This window comes from Anomaloglossus baeobatrachus, chromosome 7, assembly GCF_048569485.1.
Source record: "Anomaloglossus baeobatrachus isolate aAnoBae1 chromosome 7, aAnoBae1.hap1, whole genome shotgun sequence".
Lineage (NCBI taxonomy): Eukaryota > Metazoa > Chordata > Amphibia > Anura > Aromobatidae > Anomaloglossus > Anomaloglossus baeobatrachus.
This window is the reverse complement of record NC_134359.1, coordinates 54,243,846-54,269,080: the sequence shown is the minus strand read 5'-3', so window position 1 is coordinate 54,269,080 and position 25,235 is coordinate 54,243,846. Positions and strand designations below refer to the sequence as shown.

Here is a 25,235-nt window from a genome sequence, read left to right as displayed (position 1 = left end):
TTCCCATTCATGGGACACAACACTCACCGTCTGAAATCATATGATTTCACAAGTCCTTCTACGATGTAAGGAGTAGATCCTGTCCCTCGATGTCACGAAACCTGTAACGAGATAAGAGACAACACAAAAAATGCAACGTAATGCACTGAATTCAAGTCCATGCTTGTTGATGACGCATTGTCCTTGCGTAAAAAATGAAAAAGTAGAAAAATGTTAAACAAGAATTCAAGTTTAACAAACCCATCTTCAAATTGGGGAAGCCGCAAACATGCCAACTCTTCCTCCAACCCAATAATCCAATGGTAAAGTTTTAATCCAAAGGAAAAGTTCAAGGTTCAATTGGACACGGACAGTTGTGTCTCCGTACAGCAGGGGTAAGGAAAGGTACGCTCCCCGCCGTGGCAGTGCCCAACGACAAAGTTAGTTCATGTAACGTCCTCCTTTGGTAAAAGTAGCACGAGTTCGGTGACTGGACGAATCACACACATGCGCCAGCCGTGGCACGTTGAAGACTTGTAGTTGGTGAAACAGTGAGCGACGTGAATAAGACGAGCTACGGCTCGTACCGCAGATGACCAACTTGTGAAGCGCTTGAAGCGATGAGGTCTCAACTTCTGTTTTGATGGTACTGAAGTGTAGCGAGCGGAGACGACCGGTCTAATTTCCTTGTCGGATTCTGGTTCCACCAGCTCGTACATGTTGTCGGCGTAGTTATCGCAGGTCTCCTCGTATAAGATACTTGGAGGTGTCAGCCACATGTTGTCGCCGAGTTTGGATGCAGCAGTGAGTCTCGTTCCTCGGTCAGCTGGGTTTTGTTCGGTGGGAATGTGGTGCCACTGTTCAGCATGATCTCTGTCGAGGATATTTTGCGTAATCTCGACAAAGCATTTCTCCATCTTTGGTTGTCTTTCCAAAGTGCGTTTTAGAGAGGAGGACTTTGCGGTTGCTTGCTGGGAGTTGTTTGGCAACCTTGGCCTTGGAGACCGAAAGGGTAATGGGGTTACCCAACTGTTAGAGTCATTTTGAGAGAACTCTTTATCCATAATCTTTATGAATTCTTTGTCTTCTCTCATCGGAGCCAATTCGTTGTCTTCATTTGTAGACTCGAATGCTGTTGACCCGAAGTCGTCATCCCAGAGATGAAATGTGTTCGCGCAGTCGGGAGGCTGCTGTCGCCACCTGGTGTCACTCAGCCTCTCTTTCACCCCGTAGTGATGCGGACATGATTGAAAGTGAATGCCGCGACCGTTTGGGAGGATGTGCGTCTTGTAGGAGGAGATCGTGTCGGGACTCTTCACTTTGCCTACGCAGACGTTTCCAATGATCACCCAGCCTAGGTCGTAGCGCTGAGCAAATGGCGCGTTGTGTGGTCCGTTGATTTGTTGGCGTACTTTGTGTAGCCGGAGGATGTCCCTTCCAATCAGAATCAGGATTTTTGCACTATGATCAAAAGGTGGGATCTTGCTGGCGATAGTTCTCAGGTGAGGGTGGTGAAGAGCTGCCTCTGGTGTTGGAATCTCTTCCCGGTTAGCCGGTATCTGGTTGCACTCGACGAGTGTCGGTAGAGGTATCTCTACGGTATTTTCAAGAGATGTTACCACGAGACCACTGGCTCTTCTTCCGCAGGCTTCTGAGATGCCGCTGCAAGTACCTAGTGTATAAGGGTAGGCATTTCCTTTTAAGCCGAACAAGTCGAAGAGTTCAGACCTGGCAAGTGACCTGTTACTCTGGTCGTCCAGGATGCTGTACACCTTCACGGCCCTTTCTGGGTGACCTTTGGGATATACCCTTACTAAGCATATTTTCGCACAAGACTTGTCCCAGAGATCTTCTCCGCAGACTGCGGTGCACGAGGAGGATACTGTGAGTTGGTTCGCAGCTTGGCCTGTACTCTCCCCGCCATGACTTGTGGTAGGAGAAGGTGTAGGTGCAGGATCAGGCTGAGATGGGTGCAGCGCTTGTACGTGATCTGTGCTGTCACACTCCATACACTTAATTGTAACATTACAGTCCTTGGCAAGGTGTTCTGTAGAGGCACAACACCTGAAACATACCCCAAACCTTTTCAAGAGTTCCTTTCGTTTTTGAAGGGGTTTCTTCCTGAAGCCAATGCACTTCTTCAGGGGGTGTGGCAGTTTGTGAATAGGACATTGGCGGTTCGGATTTTCCGCCTTCCCGCCTTCAGTGCCATTGTCTGGTGCTGATGGTGTAGGTGGTAGAACGTCGGTCTTCTTGACTGAAACTGGGCCCCTACGTTTTCTGTCATTTTGATGAGGGCTCTCATATCCGGGAGCTGGGGAAGTGGAGCCGGTTGGTTCTCCACAGGTGAAGCTGAGGTCTGCCTTACGTTCCGCGATGCCGTTGATGAACTCGCAGAAGTAGGAGAATGGAGGGAAGGAGACTTGGTGCTCTTTTTTATAGTTTGTTCCTACCGTAGTCCACCTTTCCTGCACGTTGTAAGGTAACTTGGCGACTATGGGTTTCACCCCACGAGCGGTGTCCAGGTAGCTGAGGCCAGGTAGGTGTGTGTCTGTTTTGGCCAGCTGGAGTTCGGACAGCAGGTCGCTGAGTTCCTGGTACTTTGAAGCATCCTTGCTAGATATTTTGGGAAGGTCGTATAGTTGTTTCAGCAATGCATCTTCAATTGCTTCAGGACTGCCGAAGCCTTTCTCTAGCCTGTCCCATGCGGTTGCAAGACCAGTTGTTGGGTCACTGATGTAGACGGATCTGAGTCTCTTGATTCTCTCAGTAGACCGTGGCCCTAGCCACCTGATTAGCAAGTCCAGCTCTTCAGCAGCTGTAATGCCGAGGTCACGCGTTGCAGTTTTGAAGGCACACTTCCACCCTCTGTAGTTTTCGGGCTGGTCGTCAAACTTTGTGAGACCGGTGTTGGTAAGTTCTCGGCGGATCATGTACCTCGCAAAGTCGGACATGTCTGATCTTTCCGACATTGGGGGCACATTTGCTGACTGTGTGGTGCTGGTTGCGTGATTCGTAGCTTCTTGGTTCGGGAACATGGGAAAGTACGGAGTGGCGTGGGCGTTTAGACCAGTGATCGGTTTGGTGTGTACAATCTCCGTTGTATACGGGGCCGGAACTACATAGTTGTTGGGAGTGTAGCGCCTTGCCGGCATGTTAGGTTGCATGTAGACATGGGCATACGGAGGTTGCTGATGCGCAGGGTGTGGCTGTGCATTGGAATATGAAGCTGGTTCAGGCTTGAAAGTCTGAGGTGCATTGGACTGACCTGGAAGGCTGGAAGCTGTAGGTGGATCAGTGTCTTGAGGCTCTGGAGAAGTGTTAGCACTGACGGGAATGTTGATGGTAGTTGGCGGTTCGTCGGCTTGGCTCAGCACGTAATCTCTTGTACGCTTAAGTGAGTCTTCTGTGTCGAGATCACACAAACTGGCGCTGCCTTCTTGGCTCCCACCCAGAGCTTGCTCAAAGACTTTTAGCCTTGCCATGGCCGCCACATGTTCACATTCCTTCTGAAGGGCTTCAATTTCTGCTTCCTTGCGTGCAGATTCTGCTTTCATCTCCGCTTCCTTGCGTGCAGATTCTGCTTTCATCTCTGCTTCCTTGCATGCAGATTCTGCTTTCATCTCTGCTTCCTTGCGTGCAGATTCTGCTTTCATCTCTGCCTCTCTGCGTGCAGATTCTGCTTTCATCTCCGCTTCCTTGCGTGCAGATTCTGCTTTCATCTCTGCTTCTCTCTGGGCGAAGATGGCGTGTACTTTTGTTGTTTCTGCTTCAGCGCGCGCCTTTATGAGCTGCTCGCTGAGGGTTGAGTACCTTGATGAGCCTGATTTGAGTGAGTGCCTTGAGCTCTTAATGGACCTGGATTTGTAAGATGCCGCTCCTGACATTAGCGCAGTTTTTGCTTCAGTCTCGCTCACAATGTCGCGCACGGTGCGGTCTCGTTCAGCATTAAGCTGTTGGAAGTCCTGTAGTTCTTTTTCAGACTCAGACGTATTTGCTCTCAGCAGGGTAGAGGAATATTTTTTACAAATCTCTTTGTAGGACCGGTATGCTGAGTACAGTTGTTTCAGGGCTCCCTCTGATGGTAGCTCATGAGCACCGGGCGCAGATAAAACAGTCACTTGTTTTTGCACTCTTTGCCACAATAATGCTGTCTGGGTAAACAGTTCACTTCTGGCTGTTTCTAGGTTCTCTTTAACCTTCCATGTTGGTTTGGTCAACCGCTTAGATCTTTCACTGTAATTTGAGTGTGAGACCATGTCTTCCTCTTGTTGCTTTAAAGCAGGTAGGGAAATTGTTCTCTTTGACTCCATCAGGAAGGGTGAATGCTGCTCTGCACTGGTTGTCATGGAGATCAATACAATGTTGCAATCTCTGCAGTCTGTTTTTTAGGAAGTATTTGCAGAGTCTCTGGCTGCAATTTACAATTAGCTTATGGGGGATTCTAGGTTTATAGCTGCACACAGTTCTGATAACAGGTTAATACTTTACAGGGCACTTTGTCTGAAGCTGCTATAAAGTTTTATGCTGTGGCTTGTTATCAGCCCCTTGGGGTAATCCTTTCTCTGGATTGTATGCAGTATAGCACTCCTGGAAACAGGTTCTTAACTGATATATGTATACTAATCCCGGTCACAGCTAATCCTTTTCACTCTTCTGTCTCTTCCTTGTAGCAATGAATCCAACCGCTCTAATTATCAGTCCCTTAGATAACTGTATGGTTTACTCACTCTACGGCTTCCACAGATAGTGTTAACTCAGCCCAACGATGACTTGTAGGAAGACAAGGAGAAACGCTGTAGTTTTCTTCTAGAATCTTGTATTAAGTACAAAGTAAAGGCAGGTGAAAAGGAATAATCTGTACAGGGTTGCAGACATGTCTCTTCAGCAATGGTTTCTCTAGACTAAACTGAAGGAGAAGGGAGGAGCATTCTATACAGAAGCCAACTAAGGGAGGTACATAGGGACAAACTTCATACAGTCTAATCTACCTAGTAACAATAAAGGAATTTCCTGATAGGAGGAAAAATATGCAATGCAAGAATTACATACAACAGGTTGTTCCCATTCATGGGACACAACAGTACCCTTTGTGATATTATAGCAAACAAAAAACTTAATTTTGGTGTTCTTTAATTTTTTTTGTTTATAGTGTTTACTGAACAGCTTAAGTATTTTATATATTGATAAATCTGACTTTTCTGAACACGGTGAGAACACATATGTGACCAATCACATGATCATGGTCACCAAAGGTCCTCAAGCAGTCTCCACATCGGAAGCTACAGTAATGCTATTATCAGTGTAGTTCCTGTTGTAGATGCTGAGGCACCCATACAAGTGTCCAATTTGCCATGCCCTAATGCCGGGCCCTGAGTTTCGATATCATTTTAGTTTGCACTCTGTTGATCTGATGCATACCGCTCAAGTGAAAGATACTGACAGGGACTATATTGGATGCAGCCGTTGTAGTTGCACCTAAGGTCTGAAGCGTATGAGGGTCCAAAAGCTTTTTGAGACCTCCTTCGTACGTCAGTTTGCACGGACCATGTTGAAGGTGCGTATGGCCTATCCATGTGCCGTGATTTTGGCACACGTGTGTTCTTCGTGTGCTATCCATTATAGCACACGGAGAGCAGGAACTTTTTACTCACCTGTCCATGCCGCTGCTGTCCCTTGCGCTGGTGTCTCCAGTCCAAAGTGCAGTGAATGTGTACGAGCATAATGAGAGGGCCCGGAAGCAAGTGACAGCAGCACCGAAAACAGAAACGCTGGAGACAGGTGAGTATAGAAAATGATTTTATTTCAAAGACACGTGTTTTCTCTGGTATATGTCACACTAATGTCACACAGATCACATCAGTGTGCGGTCCGTGTGACATCAGTGCTGCCGGAGAAAATGGACTTGTCACTGTGGGGAGCACACGGACACACTGTCCATATGAAAACACGGAGGTGTGCGCAGACTCATTGATTTTAATGGGTCTTCGTGTGTCTGTGTCTCCAGTACCTGTGAAAATGGATGTCACGTGTACCCGAAACACTGATGTGTGAGAGAGGTCTTAGGACTATAGGAGAAGACCAATTTTATTAATGACCCGTGATAGTTGGGTGCCCTGTTGGAGATTATACATCGGGACCCCCAATCTTGCAGTTAGGCCACTGGATACTGGTGCATTTCTCACATGGTGCGACCTTTGTAATAACTTGTATATGATATTTGAAAATGCAAAGGTATGAAATGTAATTTTATATATAACTAAAATAATATTCAACTTATTGCCTATATCTATCATCCTTAGCCACACGCTATCCGAACGGAACCTACTGCCCTCCGAACATGTTTGAGTGTAAGAACCACGTCTGTATCCTGCCGTACTGGAAGTGTGATGGTGACAATGACTGCGGAGATGACTCCGATGAAGAGCTGAACCTGTGTTGTAAGTGTGATCCCTTGTGCGGGGATCTCTGCGGTAGGCGATGATTCCAGTACGTGTTGTAATCCTGGTTTCCATTCCCAGTGGACATCCCTTGTCAGCCTCCCTTCCGATTCCGCTGCAGTAACAACCGCTGCATCTACAGACACGAAATATGCAACAGCGTGGATGATTGCGGGGACGGAAGCGATGAGACCGAGGAGCAATGTAAGGTTCTTCTCACCGATATGCCCTGACTTATCTATTATACATAACACTAGTGGTGCCAAAATCAAATATATTACCCAAAATATATCGTACATAAAAAGCTGATAGTACTATAGGCAGATCCAGACAATTTCTATATTTTCTGCATAGAACAGGCACAAAAAAGTGTCCCAAAATCAAGACAATAAAAATGTATATACTTTATTAATTAAAATAATTGACTTCTTCCGAGGGAAGCAAGGGCGAAACGGCGTTGGGGTTGAGGGACCTGTTCATCCAGACCCAGGCTTTGTACGGTCAGCTATTAGGTAATTATTAGGGATGATCGAATACCTCAAATATTCGGCTTTGCAAATATTTTCCGAATTCCTCACCACTATTCGACTATTCGATGAGCAATGTAAGTCTATGGGAAACCCGAATAGTACCGAATAGTTGTTATTCGGGTTTCCCATAGACTTACATTGCGCATCGAATATTCGCAAATAGTCGAATAGCAACGAGGTATTCGGAAAATATTCGCGAAGCCGAATAATTGAAGTATTTGATCATCCCTGATTAATAACCTTGGAGAGTTTACATTATGGCTGAATTAGCAGTTTAGTGCACTTTATATCTTCCCTGGCAGCTATTTTTGTTGCATTTTTTTTCTCTGTGTCTGTATAGTTTGGTTAAAAGCAGCACGAGTGGAGGGTTTACATCTTCTACCAGGGTATGTGCAATTGTTAGTCATGTATGGATAGTATATTGGTTGAGTTTGTGCAATTTCTATAATATATGTCCTTAGTACAGTATGTAATTGGTTTTACATAGATCATTATTCCAAACCTAATTTATATATTGTATATTATATATTATATATTTTCAATAACATTATTGCACATAATTTATTTCTTGTCCATTTGCTGCTCCATTTATTTTTCCCCCTTTTTTTAGTACATATATAAATATCTGGGTAGTTTTCGTGGTCCCTCTCAGGAGCAAATGTCTCTGTTTTATTATATGTAAATTATTTTAATTAATAAAGTACGGTATATACATTTTTAGCATGAATCGCTTTTATTGTCTTGATTTTGGGACAATTTTTTGTTGTTGAATTACAGTTTTTCCTAGTGTCATGCACACATTTTGAGGTATTCTTGGTTGATTAATAGAACAGACATAGTACAAAAAGATGGCACAAAGCGAAGAAATATACCAAGGTTATCAACAAGAAGCATAATGCATAGTCCAATTAGACTCCGTCGGTTACTTTCAGCTTTTACCGTCCGCATATATAGGAGTAGCCTAATCTATTGATTTCAAATGTACAACCAGAATATATCCGAAAAGAGAAGATAATCATCAGTTATGGTCTTGTGGTTACAGGTAGACCTCCCACGCCGAGACCGTGCACCGAGGATGAATACAAGTGTGGGAATTCACACTGCATCCCTCATCACTATGTGTGCGACAATTACGACGACTGTGAGGATAGTTCTGATGAAATTGGTTGCAGTAAGTATATCTGTCTTTCAGTCGTCTTGTTCCTCTCTTATATCTCCTGGATATATATGTCCAAATTGACAACAGTGGTGACTGCGTTAGGCCCACATTCACACGTCTGTTTAAAAAAACACAAGTGTGGTACATTCCGTTTTGACCATCCGTGTGAATGTGTGTGCCATCTGTGTGTCATGTACCGGAAAAACACGCATATGTGACACTTTCCATTTTGACCGTCCATGTGTATGTGTGTGCCGTCCATGTGTGCCACCCGTGTGTATGTGTATGCCATCCGCGTGCATGTGTGTGCCATCCGTGTGTCATGTACCAAAAAAATCTGTCTGTGTATGTGTGTGCCGTCCGTGTGTCACGTACTGGCAAAAAAATGAATGTATAGCACGTTCCCTTTTGACCATCCATATGTCATCTGTGTTTGTCATCAATGTGCCGTCCGTGTGTCACATATCAGATAAAACCCGCATGACACGGAAATTATTTTTTTTTATGTGCTAAAGATGTACAAACATAGATTTTACAGCTATTAACCAAATAAAATAAAAAAAAAAATGACTTGTGTTTCCCCTCATTTTTGATAACCAGCAAAGGTAAAGCAGACAGCTGGGGGCTGGTATTATCAGGATGGGAAGGTCCATGGGTATTGGGCCCTTCCCAGCCTAAAAATAGCAGCCTGCAGCCACTGCAGAAGTAGCACATCCATTAGATGCACCAATTCTGACACTTCACCTCAGCTCTTCCCGATGCCATGGTACTGTGGCAGCCAGGATAATATTTGTGAGGTTGATGTCATCTGGCATCAAGCCCTGGTATTAGTAATGTAGAGGCATCTATTAGATACCCCATTACTAACCAAGTAATAAAAAAAGAGAAACACACACCCCAAAAAATACTTAATTGAAAGTAAAACACTCCTCAAAATTTTCCCTCATTTATGATTTTATTAAAAAAAAAAAAAAGCCATGCAGGTTTGCTGTAGTCCAGGGTATCTGCCGTAGTCCATCAAATCCATCGTAGTCCAAAAAGGATATCTGAAAAAGAACACTGACTGGAAACATGGACATGTGAAGAGAGCCTTAGACTGTGTAGGGATACACCTTGTTGACAAGGAGACCAGTAGCTCTAAGTATTCAATTTATTAATGTATTTCCAGGAGCAATAGCTGATTTACAGTACAATTTAAACCTTTTTTTATGTACATACCAGTCTATTTTGTCTAGGAACAGTCCTAATTTTCATACCCTTTAATTTGCAATCCATTTTTGGTGAGGAAGGGGTTCTTCTTTGTCAGCATTCTGTCAGCATTATAGGTGCTGGAACACCCCTTGCTTCACTTTCCATCATGCATTGTTTTTGTCAATGTTCAATAGTCATCTGCGACAAACAAAGCCTGCGGCTCTGTTATTCTACTTGCAATGTGACAGGCAAGTGAGGACGACAAAGAGATAAGATAGACCCGCTCCACTTTCCTGTATATTGGCAATGGACTACATGTTAGACAGATGGGAGACACCTAGTGGCTGCACAGAATATGGAAAATATTTCCTTTGTTTTTTCTGGTTTATACCACTGAACCATTTTTGGGTTTTGCTCTTTTGTATCTAAATTAAAAGAAATAATCCATTTTGCTAAATAGTGTGAATGAAAATGTTTCTACTGATCCTCTAAATGAGGTTTTTCATTTTAGTTTGCAATCATAGAGCATTAAAGGTCTGCATAGGAGCTGCATACAGAAAACGGTATATGTGTTTATCACGGCTGATAGTAAAAGTGTTTCATTTTGTATTTTAGACCAATTGTAGACATTGAAATGGTTGCAAAAATGTAAATAATCTTCGAATATGTAACATCTGTGCTTAATATGTCCATAGACAGAGGTGCCGGACGACACTGTGGTGAAAACATCTGTGAACATAACTGCACTAACTTAACGGATGGAGGATTTATCTGTTCCTGCCGACCAGGATACAAAGCCAGCGAGACCGATCGCAACTCCTGTGATGGTAATTTGCATCTGATGATTTCCTCGCTTATGATAATAAAGGATCTTGTTAGAAGGAGAAAATTAAGCAGAACAGAAGCCAGCAGATCCTGGCAGCAAATTTTCACTTTACCGGGAAAATGAAGCATTACACAAAGTCTATTGACAACAATATCTATCTATGTAGTGCAGGACAGGGATGACATTTGTAAACTATAGTAAAAAGGACTATAAACTGAGGAGGACCCCTCTATTAACTCAGAATTACATAACAGGGGGCATGAAATCTCATCTTCACTATTCTGTCATATTTTTAAGAGTCTGGGCTCCCTTTTTTCTCCTATACGGATCATTTCTATATCCACATTTGCTTCATTTATAGCTAAAGTTAAGTGATAGAATTCTGCTAAATACAGCCACCACTAGATGGCGCTCTCTATATGTGGACTTTCCCTAATTGTAGACTTGGGCAGACACTATGTTAGTATAACTAAAAATCTACCTCGGACAAACTGCACTAGCCATTCCATTTATCAGGTTTCAAAGGAACCACTATACAAGGATCTGGATTTACAACAGGGACCATTGGTTGCTTCCAAAGAGTAGCTTCCAACTGGAAGAGCAAGTCTAAGGCAAGGATATTCAGGAGGGATAAAACAAGAGTTGAAATTCCAGGAGGTCAGCCAAAAGCCAAGTCAGCTGGGCCAGGGTAAAATTTAAGGAGGGATTACAGAAAAAGACGTGGTCAGGGGCCAGCTATGTTAAGATTTACAATGGGGACCCTTGGTTGCTTCCAAAGAATAGCTTCCAACTGGAAGACCAAGCCACAGGCAAGGATAGTCAGGGGGGATAAACCAGAGATGAGATTCCAGGAGGTTAGACAAACGCTAAGTCAGCTGGGCCAAAGTAAGAGTCAAGGAGGGATTACAAAGAAAGACGAGGTCAAGGGCCAGCTGTGTTAAGATTTACAATGGGTACCCTTGGTTGCTTCCAAAGAGTAGCTTCCAACTGGAAGAGCAAGCCTAAAGGCTACTTTACACACTGCGATATCGGTCCCGATATCGCTAGCGTGGGTACCCGCCCCCATCTGTTGCGCGACACGGGCAAATCGCTGCCCGTGTCGCACAACAGCCGTCACACATACATACCTGTCCGGCGATGTCGCTGTGACGCCGCACGGACCGCCCCCTTAGAAAGGAGGCGGTTCGCCCGTCACAGCGACGTCACTGAACCGCCAGCCAATAGCAGCGGAGGGGCAGAGCTGAGCGGGACGTAACATCCCGCCCACCTCCTTCCTTCCTCATAGCGGCTGGGAGGCAGGTAAGGGGAGCTTCCTCGTTCCTGCGGCGTCACACGCTAATGCGGCCGGATGTGCGTCACGAATTCCGTGACCCCAACGACTCCGCATTAGCGATGTCGCAGCGTATAAAGCCCGCTTAAGGCAAGGATAGTCAGGAGGGATAAACCAGAGATGAGATTCCAGGAGGTCAGACAAAAGCTAAGTCAGCTGGGCCAAAGTAAAAGTCAAGGAGGGATTACAAAGAAAGATGTGGTCAAGGGCCAGCTGTGTTAAGATTTACAATAGGGACCCTTGGTTGCTTCCAAAGAGTAGCTTCCAATTGGAAGAGCAAGCCTAAAGCGGGCTTTACACGCTGCGACATCGCTAATGCGGAGTCGTTGGGGTCACGGATTCTGCCTCACTCAGAGGTGTCACATGAAACAACGTCGCAAGCGACGCTGGATGTGCGTCACAAAAACCGTGACCCCGACGATGCATCGCGCGATTGCTCGTGTCGTGTGACGCATTAGAAGTAGTCTGGGGCCAGGCATGTCAAGATTAGGATAAACAAAATTAGAAAAAAGCAACAGATTTCAGGGAGTAATTCAAGCATAATATCTTGCCACTCTCATCGACATGCTGGGAGTTTAAACAAGGTGTGGTGCTGCACCCATTAGCCACAATAGGGGACTGATTGCACCTACTGAGTACCTGGACAGCACGTACACCCTTTCTGCTTGACTGTGTGCACCATAGGTCCCAGTCACATCAGCACGTGCGCCTCCTTGTGACATTAGATAAGACGTCTGCCCTCCACCAGTGCCTCCTGCAGGGAGATTATGGTGCTCAACGAGTCAGAATGTAATACAGGCCCTTTGGACCATATTTAACTTGCACCCTATAAACTTGCCTTCTTTTTATTTTCAGATATTAATGAGTGTGAGGTATATGGATTGTGCCCACAAGACTGTAAGAACTCCAAAGGAAGCTATGAATGCTTTTGTGCAGAAGGATTTCGATCAGTTGGTGACGAACACGGAAAACAATGTGCAGCTGAGGGTAAGGGAAATGCACAAGTGAAATGTTATCAATCGCCTCAGGTCTAATGCTGCCACTTCTATGGGCATGTAATTCCAGCGAGGTCCAGCTCATTGGTGTTGTGATTGGCCCATACGAAATAAATGGATGGGTGCTGTAAGAGGGATAAAACAGACAGTGTTTGCTTCTTTTGGCATAGATTTTCCTGACTGGAAAATCCATCTCTAAAAGGCAAGTCAAAAAAAGATTTACCCAAATTTTGCCAAAAACGCAAAAAGAATTGTAGAAAAAAAAAAAAAACTTACATGTGGAAAATGTGTCAAGGCATGATATTTAAAAAAAAAAAAAAAAAAGCATTAAAAATGCGACTTGTGTACTACTATCATGTTTTATCAATGAAATGAATGGAAAGTTTTTACAAGCAGAGTTGGGCATTTTTTTTAATGTGGATTTTGGAACAGAAACAATTTACAAAAACGTCTTCATAGCCATCATTGGGAATGTACCCCAAAAGTGAGACAGCCGTAAGGCCTTCTTAAAAGGGATGATTTCAGTTATTTTGGATCGTTCTGCTCTTATGAATGTGATTATTGTAGTGCATTGCCAATCTAGCAGCCCCTGAGTGCCAGGGGTTATATAGCCCACTGATTACTGGTTAACCTGCCTGATAGTCACTGCCAGGGAGATGAGGGACAGACACATATGGAAATGTGACGCCCTGGGCAAGCCAGGGGTCACAGGTCACAACACCACCACACCCCACACTCCAGGTAGGCACATCACAGCTAAACTACAAATCCTTGTTGCCTTCCTCCAGAGGCTGATGATTCACACCAGGGGGTGGGCCAGGCGGTTGGCTCCGCCCACCAAGGAGATCACAGCTCTGGAGGCGGGAAGTACCAGGCAGAGTAGCCCGGGGAGGGCAAGAGTAAACAACAGAGCTTGAGTGAGGAGCTAAGTGAAGGAGTAAACAAGTAGTGAAAGTAGAAAAGTGGTAAAGGAGGAAAGCAAGTGAGGTGACAAGAAGGAAGGAAAGCCTGAAGGGTCCAGCTTTGTGTAGGGCCAGAACAGCAAGGTCAGCGACGGCGGTGACTGTCTGGAGGGGGACCGTTTGGAAGTTCCTGGAAGGACCCCGTTGGCTGTGTGCCCGGTGGTCTGGAGCAGTGTTCCGAAGGACAGTCAGCACCAGGGCAGGGGCCTCTCGGACCCCGGCAAGGCTAGGAGTCGCCAAATTTGCCGAATCCGTCAGTGAAGGGGACGTAGATCCCCCAGCAACCAAGTCCCGATTGAAGGCAACAGCTCAACCTGAAGCAGAGAGACATCGCCACCGCCAAGGCACCAGTTTCTCAGGGCCAGCGCCTGCGGGCAAAGTGTAGAGCTCCTCCGGCCCAGATTGTAGTCGGGGAGCGGGTAACCGGAGGGAATCCACCGCTACCACAAGTCAACCATAGGTGCAAGGAAGAGGGACATCACCGTCACCTACCGGGAGTGCAGGTGCAGCCGTCTGTGGGACCGTCCTACCAGCCGTTTGGTTTACCGTACAAACTGTGTCCGTGTCTCAGGCTGAGTGAGTACCACAGTCCCGCAAGGCACAGCGCTGCCCCCGCGTCCCTGCGCCCACCAGGCCCCACACCTCACAAACCATCACCGGGCCCCGGGATCACCAACCCCTGCCGACGGAGGGGCAACACAACACCTGGCTGCTCCGCACCACCATCCCCGGGATCCCCGCATTGAGCAGCGGTGGTGAAATCACCACAACCGTGGGTGGCGTCACGAACTATAACAATCCCCGCACCCAACAAACCCCTTTCACTCACGGGCGAGGAGTGCCGCTCGAGAAAACCCCCGGGATCCGGCCTACGGCTCGAGCCACCACTGAGCAGCGGCCGCCGGACCCGAGCAGAAGGGGGGGAGCGTAGTGTGCTGACACCCTCCTCCCCGCCCACGACAACTTGGCGTCACGAGCAGGATCTTACCGCTCTGCCGTCTGGTAGAGGTGCGCCTTGTTACCGCCGGAGGTATCCGGCAGAAAAATTGCAGAAGCCGCCATCTTTGGCGCGAAAAGTTCCCGCTCGAGCGTCTTCTCGAGCAGTAGAGGCGCGAAGGCCAAGACCCCGCCCCGAGAGAGGAGGGGCCGGAAAGAGCTAAGGGGGACGCAATGGCGGCTGGCGGCATGTAGTCGCAGCTATAAAAGCAGGGACGCCAGGACCCTGCAAGCATACCGTTCCTGGAAAGAAAAGAGAAAGTCACCATGTGGATGCCGTCCCGAAACACCGTGGCCCCCGCGCCGGGAACCGCAGCGTGGGTGGAAATCCGGACCGCGCAGCTCCACCTAAGGCTGCAGGTCAAGATGCAGCTCCTCTTGGAGGAGTGGGAGACCGACATGGCGGACGTTATAGCCACCGTGCGGAGACGCGAGGAGGAAGCGGAGGAAGGGAGGGTGAGTGACCCACGCCCCTATGTCCCGGAGGGACCGGTCGCTGCGGCTGAGGGACCCGGTCCAAGCCCTATCCCCCCGTTGCCTCCCTCGCCACCCGTCTCGGGGGCCGTGACCCCGCCACTAGGCCCGCTACCACCGCAACCGGTAGCGATACCCAGCCCGTCCGCCCCAGCGGACCGACCTGTAGCCGGAGCCCGTAGCAAACCGGAGGTGTTGCCATGGAAGGCCCCGAAGATTGTGCCAGAGACAGTCCCCGAGCAGTTTCCCGAGCCGGAGCCGATGACCCGCTCCGAGCCGAAGGCCCAGCTGCGGAAAGCCCCTGTGTCCATCCCCCACACCTCGGCTGAGGTGGCGCCGGGTTGTTGCTGCAAGGCAGCGCCCAAGGCCATGACACCGCGGGATACGCCGCCCACCTTCCTGACAGTGGGTAACGTTCTGGATGTCCCGCGGGGCCCGACCCGTGCGCCGGCGCTGGCAGCAGCGCCATATTGGGACAGGGAGCCGACAAAGCTGGGCCTGGAGATCGCGGAGAGGGAGAGAAGGAAAGCCGAGCTGGTGGCCCGAGCCATTCGGGAGAAAGAAAATCTTCGGCGAGCGACCTTCCGTGTCCGGGGCCCGTTGTATGAAGGGCAGGTGAGGCGGTTTGATGTCCGCCGGGGCTACGGATTTATATATGAACCGGGCCTGGAGGCCGAAGTGTTTGTGGCCCGGCGGGATGTGAATGCCCATCTGCCCGAGGAGCATCCTCGCCGTAACCTCATACCGGGAGACATGGTGCGGTATACCCGGCACTGCGGAGAGAGGGGGTGGTTTGCCCTGGATGTGAAGCTTAGGGGCAGCAACGAGAGCAGGGTGAGCTCTGCACCCCCTCCCTCGGATGAAGCAGCAGAAAGACCGGAGTAGGGCAGCAGATGCCCGCAGCACCGTCCCCGTTGGGACCACCTGCTTGGTTGTTTGAAAGTTGAAAGTTCTACTGATGAAAATGATAATTACCGAACAGTTACCTGATTTGCTTAGTGATTGAACCGGCCGGAGCCGGCACCGTTGTCCCCGTGGGGACCGTTTAAAAAATGCATGGAGGACTATCCATGGACAAGCCCGTGAACTTGCAGGGCAACCACAGACGTTAGTGGCTTGTAAATATGTTGGTTACCGTTACCGTTTTCCGCATGCCGCCTCCGGAGAGGCAGGTTGGAGGGAGGGCCCTCAGCAGAGCAGGCTGGGGCCCAGCCACCAAAGGAACCGGTGGCTACCCTCTGGAGGGGAGGACAGATCCCGCTCGGGTACCGTGTGCTGGACTGTGGGTCAAGGGGTGCTGCCTGGGTTTTAGGGGCAGCATCAGGGCCAGGTTGCTTGGGTGGGAGAGAGCGGAAACCGTAACCGTAAACCGTTGCAACGTTTAAGAAATGTGCCTCCCGTCTTGGGAAGAGTTATTAAAAATGTATATATGTTGATTTTCCAAATGTTATCTTTTTCAGAAAAATAAAACCGGTGTAGGACGGCAGCCCGCGGATGGTCTGCATTTTGCTAAGGGGGAATGTGATGCCCTGGGCAAGCCAGGGGTCACAGGTCACAACACCACCACACCCCACACTCCAGGTAGGCACATCACAGCTAAACTACAAATCCTTGTTGCCTTCCTCCAGAGGCTGATGATTCACACCAGGGGGTGGGCCAGGCGGTTGGCTCCGCCCACCAAGGAGATCACAGCTCTAGAGGCGGGAAGTACCAGGCAGAGTAGCCCGGGGAGGGCAAGAGTAAACAACAGAGCTTGAGTGAGGAGCTAAGTGAAGGAGTAAACAAGTAGTGAAAGTAGAAAAGTGGTAAAGGAGGAAAGCAAGTGAGGTGACAAGAAGGAAGGAAAGCCTGAAGGGTCCAGCTTTGTGTAGGGCCAGAACAGCAAGGTCAGCGACGGCGGTGACTGTCTGGAGGGGGACCGTTTGGAAGTTCCTGGAAGGACCCCGTTGGCTGTGTGCCCGGTGGTCTGGAGCAGTGTTCCGAAGGACAGTCAGCACCAGGGCAGGGGCCTCTCGGACCCCGGCAAGGCTAGGAGTCGCCAAATTTGCCGAATCCGTCAGTGAAGGGGACGTAGATCCCCCAGCAACCAAGTCCCGATTGAAGGCAACAGCTCAACCTGAAGCAGAGAGACATCGCCACCGCCAAGGCACCAGTTTCTCAGGGCCAGCGCCTGCGGGCAAAGTGTAGAGCTCCTCCGGCCCAGATTGTAGTCGGGGAGCGGGTAACCGGAGGGAATCCACCGCTACCACAAGTCAACCATAGGTGCAAGGAAGAGGGACATCACCGTCACCTACCGGGAGTGCAGGTGCAGCCGTCTGTGGGACCGTCCTACCAGCCGTTTGGTTTACCGTACAAACTGTGTCCGTGTCTCAGGCTGAGTGAGTACCACAGTGCCGCAAGGCACAGCGCTGCCCCCGCGTCCCTGCGCCCACCAGGCCCCGCACCTCACAAACCATCACCGGGCCCCGGGATCACCAACCCCTGCCCACGGAGGGGCAACACAACACCTGGCTGCTCCGCACCACCATCCCCGGGATCCCCGCATTGAGCAGCGGTAGTGAAATCACCACAACCGTGGGTGGCGTCACGAACTATAACAATCCCCGCACCCAACAAACCCCTTTCACTCACGGGCGAGGAGTGCCGCTCGAGAAAACCCCCGGGATCCGGCCTACGGCTCGAGCCACCACTGAGCAGCGGCCGCCGGACCCGAGCAGAAGGGGGGGCGAGCGTAGTGTGCTGACACCCTCCTCCCCGCCCGCGACAGAAGCGCAGTGTATGGTCTCAGGCTATGCTTCTGGATGAGAAGGACTGTCCTGGGTGTGAAAGGTCACTGAGTGGACAGTGGTTATAACCCTAGCAATAATGGAAAGTGAGGAAATCCTGGCAGAAGTTGTTGAGTTGCCACTTTATGAGTGTTACCTGTTATATGCCGATGGAAAAGGGGCTCCTAAGCTGACCCTAAGACTGAGGCCCCTGCGTTGTCCCTTATCTCAAAGGTAGGCTTGATGGTAACCAGGTTCGAGCCCCCAGAGTGACCCTATCTCCTGTCTTAGCCCTGATACTACCCCCTACACGCTGGGATTGGGCCGTAAACCCAGTAACCAAAACCCCACAAATAGGCACGGGCTAGGGTAAACAAAAGCTCGTACACACAAACACAACCACAAAGGAGGGACAGTATGTGAACTGGGGAGTAACACTAAAGGGGTAGGAAATAAATGCACAACTGGAGGACTCAGACACCACACAGAACCGCAACTTATAGATCACCATAGAACTGGATAACTACAGGAACTAAAGCCCACTTTACACGTTGCAATTAGTTGTACAATCGCATTTGCGATGTGACACGCCCAGGTTGCATACGGGATCTTATGCGATTGCACGTTGGTCGTTCATTTTCTGTCACACGTGCATTAGTAGTCTATGTTAAATTGGTCAATTTTGTGTGCGATCCTTTAGATCATGTGTTCTGTGACGTATGCATTGGGCACCTTTTTTTTTTTTTTTTTATTTATTGACTTGACAAGCGTGTGTAATGTGTAGGGATGTGTTTTTACTATGTCATCTGCCATTCAGCTCTGCTACATGGCCGCTGACAGCAGACACAGACAGCCATGTAGCAGAGCTGAATGGCAGATGACAGCAGACACAGACAGAGCCGCACTGTCAGAATGAACTTGGGTGAACTTCACCCGACTTCATTGTCATGCTGCGGCTCTGTCTGTGTCGCGCCCTGATTAGCGGTCACCAGTGAAGGACTCACCGGTGACCGCTAATCTCCTAAGTGACTGAAGTTAGCAGCCCTCTCTCATACTCACCGATCCCCGATCCCCGGCTCTGCACGGCGTTCACACTGCTCCGGCGGCTTTTACTGTTTTGAAAAAGCCGGCCGCCCATTAAACAATTTCGTATTCCCTGCTTTCCCCGCCCACCGGCGCCTATGATTGGTTACAGTGAGACACGCCCCCACTCTGAGTGACAGGTGTCACACTGCACCCAATCACAGCAGCCGGTGGGCGGGTCTTTACTGTGTAGTGAAATAAATAATTAAATAATTAAAAAAACGGCGTGCGGTCCTCCCCAATTTTAATACCAGCCAGATAAAGCCATACGGCTGAAGGCTGGTATTCTCAGGATGGGGAGCTCCACGTTATGGGGAGCCCCCCAGCCTAACAATATCAGCCAACAGCCGCCCAGAATTGCCGCATACATTATATGCGGCAGTTCTGGGACTGTACCCGGCTCTTCCCGATTTGCCCTGGTGCGTTGGCAAATCGGGGTAATAAGGAGTTATTGGCAGCCCATAGCTGCCAATAAGTCCTAGATTAATCATGTCAGGCGTCTATGAGACACCCTCCATGATTAATCTGTAAATTACAGTAAATAAACACACACACCCGAAAAAATCCTTTATTAGAAATAAAAAACACAAACATATACCCTCGTTCACCACTTTAATCAGCACCAAAAAGCCCTCCATGTCCGGCGTAATCCAGGATGCTCCAGCGTCGCTTCCAGCGCTGCTGCATGGAGGTGACCGGAGCTGCAGAATACACAGCCGCTCCGGTCACCTCCACGCAGGTAATGAAAACAGCCGCGCGATCAGCTGCTGTCACTGAGGTTACCCGCTGTCACTGGATCCAGCGGTGGCCGCGGGTAACCTCAGTGACAGCTCAGGTGATCGCGCAACTCACCTCAGTTGCTGCGTGGAGGTGATAGGAGCGGCGGTGAGTAGCGCGATCAGCTGAGCTGTCACTGAGGTTACCCGCGGCCACCGCTGGATCCAGTGGCAGCGGGTAACCTCAGTGACAGCAGCTGATCGCGCGGCTGTTTTCATAACCTGCGTGGAGGTGACCGGAGCGGCGTTGTCTTCTGCAGCTCCGGTCACCTCCATGCAGCAGCGCTGGAAGCGACGCTGGAGCATCCTGGATTACGCCGGACATGGAGGGCTTTTTGGGGCTGATTAAAGTGGTGAACGAGGGTATATGTTTGTGTTTTTTATTTCTAATAAAGGATTTTTTCGGGTGTGTGTGTTTATTTACTGTAATTTACAGATTAATCATGGAGGGTGTCTCATAGACGCCTGACATGATTAATCTAGGACTTATTGGCAGCTATGGGCTGCCAATAACTCCTTATTACCCCGATTTGCCAACGCACCAGGGCAAATCGGGAAGAGCCGGGTACAGTCCCAGAACTGCCGCATATAATGTATGCGGCAATTCTGGGCGGCTGTTGGCTGATATTGTTAGGCTGGGGGGCTCCCCATAACGTGGAGCTCCCCATCCTGAGAATACCAGCCTTCAGCCGTATGGCTTTATCTGGCTGGTATTAAAATTGGGGGGAACCGCACGCCGTTTTTTTTTAATTATTTAATTATTTATTTCACTACACAGTATAGACCCGCCCACCGGCTGCTGTGATTGGGTGCAGTGTGACACCTGTCACTCAGAGTGGGGGCGTGTCTCACTGTAACCAATCATAGGCGCCGGTGGGCGGGGTAAGCAGGGAATACGAGATTGATTAATGAGCGGCCGGCTTTTTCAAAACAGTAAAAGCCGCCAGAGCAGTGTGAACGCCGTGCAGCGCCGGGGATCGGGGATCGGTGAGTATATGAGAGAGGGGGATAGACTGACATGGACAGAGAGTGAGGGACAGAGATAGTGACGGACTGACAGAGATTAGTGAATGACAGACATTGTGAGGCGCTTCAGAACGCAGCTTTTCAGCTGCGCTTTGAAGCAGACCTTTTTTAAGCTGCGGTGCAGAGCGCACACCCGCGCACATAGCATCAGACACCAAAATCGTATGAGGGATGTCACACGTTACAATTGACTAGGTTCGTGCAACAAAACGCTCAATTCTAGAGAATGATACGATGTGTTTGCGATCAACGGTTTTGCGTTCAATCCTGATCGCAAGTAGATGTCACACGCAGATACCTCACAAACGATGCCGGATGTGCGTCACTTACAACTTGACCCCAACGACGGATTGTGAGATATATTGAAGCGTGTGTAGCGGGCTTAAGTTGCTGCTCTATTTGTTCATTGGATTTTAACACAGACTTTAAAAGCGGATATAATTTTTAAATTTTGAATAAATTTTAGGAATTAAATATGACTGGAACGTGACTGCTGGATATACTACTTGAATATACCTGCTGTCAGATTAGGACGCTGACAGATTCCCTTTAATATATCATCCTATCTGTAGTGTATGTAGTAGAAATGAGTGAATGGATTCAATACAATTCAAATTTGCTTAAGATCAGCGACAGCTGATGAGTGAAGAAGACTAGTGCGTATGGTCTGCTGGTTATGACCTTATACCATCTACAGCGCTGTGCAAATTAATTGGGACAAAGCAAAAAACACACATTTTTTAATATTTAATAATAAAATGTTATAATGCACTGTTACATACCAATTTTAGTAAGAAATACAGTATGTCCTCCTTTAGCAGATATGAGATTTTCAATGCGTTTTAGTATTGATTCTACCAAGTTGTTGCATAAATTCTTCAATTCTTTATCATGGAACCACACTTGTATGGCACGGTTTATCATGCGTTATTTGGTTGTGCAGTCCGTTTTGCCAGGACGTCTCTTCACAATGCTCCACAAATTTTCTATAGGATGTAAGTCTGGTGAATTGCCGGGACAGTCCAGCACTTTTACTTTATTTTCTTCCAGGAATTTCTTCACACACTTGGAATTGTGGCATGAAGCTGTCGCGGGTGGAGGAGGGGACGCTGCACTCTCCCACTGCTCGGGTCCGGCTGCCGCTGCTGCTGCGGCCTGCTGCTGCTCGGTGGCTCGAGCGATGGGCCGGATCCCGGGGACTCGAGCGGCGCTCCTCGCCCGTGAGTGTAAGGGGTTTGGTTTTTTTGGAATAGTTTATTGTCCGTGACGCCACCCACGGTTGTGGTGATTGTATGGACACCACCGCTGCTCTGTATGGGAATCCCGGGAGCGGTGACAGGGAGTAGCAAAGTTGTTAGTTCTCCCCTCCGTGGGTAGGGGGTGGTTGTCCTGGGGCCCAGTGATGAGTTGGGGGATGAGGGATGGCGGGGCCGGTGCAGGGCTTGGTGGGGTGCAGGGACGCGGGGGCAGCGCTGTGCCTCACGGCACTGTGGTACTCACTCAGCCTGAGACGGTGACACAGTTCTCGGTAAAACACACGGCTGGAAAGACGGTTCCCACGGACGGCTGGTGTTGTTTTTCCCCGGTAGTTGACGGTGACGGTCCCTTTTCCTGCACCTAAGTCTATGTTGGTAGCGATGGGTTCCCACCGGTAACCCGCTCCCCGGCTTGGATATGTGCCAGAGGAGCCCCTCTTTGCCCGCAGGCGCTGGCCCTGAGAAACTGGTGCCTTGGCGGTGGCGGTGTCTCTCTCTAACGGTTGGACTGTTGCCTTCAATCGGGACTTGGTTGTTGGGAGACCCAGAGGTCCCCTTCACTGACGGATTTGGCAAATTCACGGCGACTCCTAGCCTTGCCGGGATCCGAAAGGCCCCTGCCAATGGTGCTGGCTTCTCTTCGTATACCGCTCCGGTACCGACGGGCCACCACCCGTCCACGGTCCTTTCGGCAACCTCCGAGCAGCCTCTCCTGCAGACGGTCACCGCCGTCTGCTGACCTTGCTGTTCTCAGTCTGGGGCACACACCCAGACCAACTTCAGGCTTTCTCAACTGTCACTTTCTCTGTCACTTCTCTCACTGTCCTCCTTCACTTCCTTAGCTTGACTCTCCTCTCCAAACTCTCACTCTATCTGCCCGGTTTTCCCGCCTCCAGGGCTGTGAACTCCTCGGTGGGTGGAGCCAACCACCTGGCCCACCCCCTGGTGTGGACATCAGCCCCTGGAGGAAGGCAACAAGGATTTTTGTGTAGCTTTGGTGTACCTATCCGGGGTGTAGGGTGTGATGGTGTTATGACCTGTGACCCCTGGCTTGCCTAGGGCGTCACATTCCCCCTTAGCAAAATGCAGACCGTCCGCGGGCTGCCCGTCCAACACCGGTTTTATTTTTCTGGAAAAGATAAAAAACATAAACAAGCATAATAACTTCATCCCACAGCAGGAGGCACTTTTTCTTAAACGTTACGGTAACATTTTAACGGTTGCTGCTGCCGCTCTCTCCCACCCAAGTAACCTGGCCCTGATGCTGCCTCTAAGAAACAGGCAGCACCCCTTGACCCCAGTCCTGAACCAGTTAACCGAGCGGGATCTGTCCTTCCCCCTCCAGAGGGTAGCCACCGGTCCCGGTGGTGGCTGGGCCCCAGCCTGCTCTACTGCGGGCCCTCCCTCCAACCTGCCTCTCCGGAGGCGGTAACGGTTAGCTGCAACGGAAACATTTTTATTTACAAGCCACTAACGTTTGTGGTTGCCCTGCAAGTTCTCGGGCCTGTTCATAGAGAGTTCCCTCTGCAACTTTTTGAAGGGTCCCCACGGGGACAACAATGCCGGCAACGGCCGGTTCCAATCACGGTTGACAATCAGCTGAGGCTTCGGTTGATTACTTTCATTTTATCTCAAAACTTTTCAAAACTTTCAAACACACACAGACTTCCTCCCCCCTTTTAAAGGACGGTTTCCCTGTACCTAAGTGGGGGTCTACCTAGGTTGGGACGGGTGGACCTCCGGGGTACGGTGTAAGTAGGGCTAGGCAGTGGGGCAGAGGGAACAATCAGTTCCTCCTCCCTGCTATCGTGTGGGGCAGGCGGAGGCATAGGGGAGCTGGGTACAGGTTCATCCTGGGCACTGGCACTGACTCACGGTTGACCGCCTCCATCACTTCTTCATCCACGGGTTGTGGGAACAGTATCACTGGAAGAATCACCGCGCCGTTCTGTGTAGGCCAGTCTGCTGGGAAGTCTCCCATCGCAGTGTGGATCACCTCTTTTGCCTTCTCTGCTGGTGGGGGAACCGGTACTTCAGCCGCCGCTCTTAAGGCTGGTGGGCACCTTTTCAGATGGTCCCGGGAAACCGTGGCCAAAGTGCCCCCTTGGTCACGACTGATTTGGTAGGCCTTCCCATCTTCCCATCCTGTGGGCTGTATGACGTACGGGGTTTGTTCCCATTGATCATCCAGCTTGTGGGTTCTCCTCTTCCGCTTCAGTACGACATCTCCGGGCTGAAAAGGGCCAGCAGACGCCTTTTGATTGAAGCGCTGCTCCTACAGTTCCCGACTCCGACTCAAGTTCTTCTCAACATATTCTTGAATCTGCCGGTATTGTACCCTCCGCCGAGTTTCCCATTCAGCTGTCGAAGGGAGTGCTTCTGGCGCCTCCAATCCCATTTCCAGGTCCACCGGCAGTCGGCCGGGGTGAGCCCTCATCAGATATGCTGGGGTGCACTTTGTTGAGCTGGACGGGATGTTGTTGTACATATCGACCAAGTCGGGTAGCTTCTTTGGCCACAGGTTCCGCTCTTCCAGCGGTAACGTCTTGAGGAGTCCCAGGACCAAGTGGTTCATTTTCTCACACATGCCGTTGGTCTGGGCATGGTAAGGGGTGGTCCGGATCTTCTTGCAGCCGTACAACTGGTAGAACTCATGGAACACCTCTGCTTCAAAAGCCGGGCCTTGGTCAGTAAGCACTTTCTCTGGGTATCCATGTGGTCGGCAGAAATAAGCCTGGAACGCTCTAGCGGCAGTACGACCAGTTAGGTCCTTGACTGGAACAACCACCATGAACCTCGAATAGTGGTCTACTATGGTCAACGCGTAGGCGTACCCACTTCGGCTGGGGGTGAGCTTGACATGGTCCAGGGTGACCAGCTCCAGCGGCTGATGTGTAATGATCGGGTGTAGGGGCGCCTTCTGGCTGGCCTCGTCCTTCCTCCTCAGCGTGCAAGGACCGCACTCTCGGCACCAGGCCTCTACAGACTCCCGCATTCCACTCCAATAGAACCGCTCTCTCAACAGCATCTCCAGCTTCTTCCATCCGAAGTGTCCAGCACCATCATGGTATGCCTGCAAAACAGTGGGCACATCAGCTTGGGGAATAACCAACTGACGGATTTTCTCATGAGTCTTCGGGTTGATCAGCTCACGGTACAGCTTCCCTTGATGTAGATACAGCCGGTTCCGTTCCTTCCACAAACGTTGGGCTTCAGCTGGGGCGGCAGGGTCCATCCCAACAGCGCCTTGTTCCACCAGGGTCTTGACTAGGCGGACAGCAGGTGCCTGGTTTTGAGCTTCCTGCCACTCCTGACTGGGCAGTGGATTCAGGTTCACCTGTTGTTGGTGGACATGTACCTTCTCAGTTGGTGGCTGGTGAAATGCAGGCAACTCGATCTCTTCGAGGTCGTCATCCTCGCACCCTTCTTCTGACAAGTGGGGCATCC

At 49.6% G+C, this 25,235-nt stretch overlaps 1 protein-coding gene across 2 annotated transcripts in view; it reads left to right on the top strand.

Annotated features, from left to right (window-relative positions):
- Positions 1 to 25,235, top strand: part of LRP2 (LDL receptor related protein 2) — a 402,994-nt gene that overhangs the window by 344,389 nt on the left and 33,370 nt on the right. For both annotated transcript variants that reach the window (XM_075317292.1, XM_075317291.1), the window contains exons 61-65: positions 6,282 to 6,419; positions 6,501 to 6,623; positions 7,992 to 8,120; positions 9,995 to 10,126; positions 12,311 to 12,442. In XM_075317292.1, coding sequence (XP_075173407.1) covers positions 6,282 to 6,419; positions 6,501 to 6,623; positions 7,992 to 8,120; positions 9,995 to 10,126; positions 12,311 to 12,442 — 654 coding nt within the window. The remainder of the gene's footprint in view (positions 1 to 6,281; positions 6,420 to 6,500; positions 6,624 to 7,991; positions 8,121 to 9,994; positions 10,127 to 12,310; positions 12,443 to 25,235) is intronic.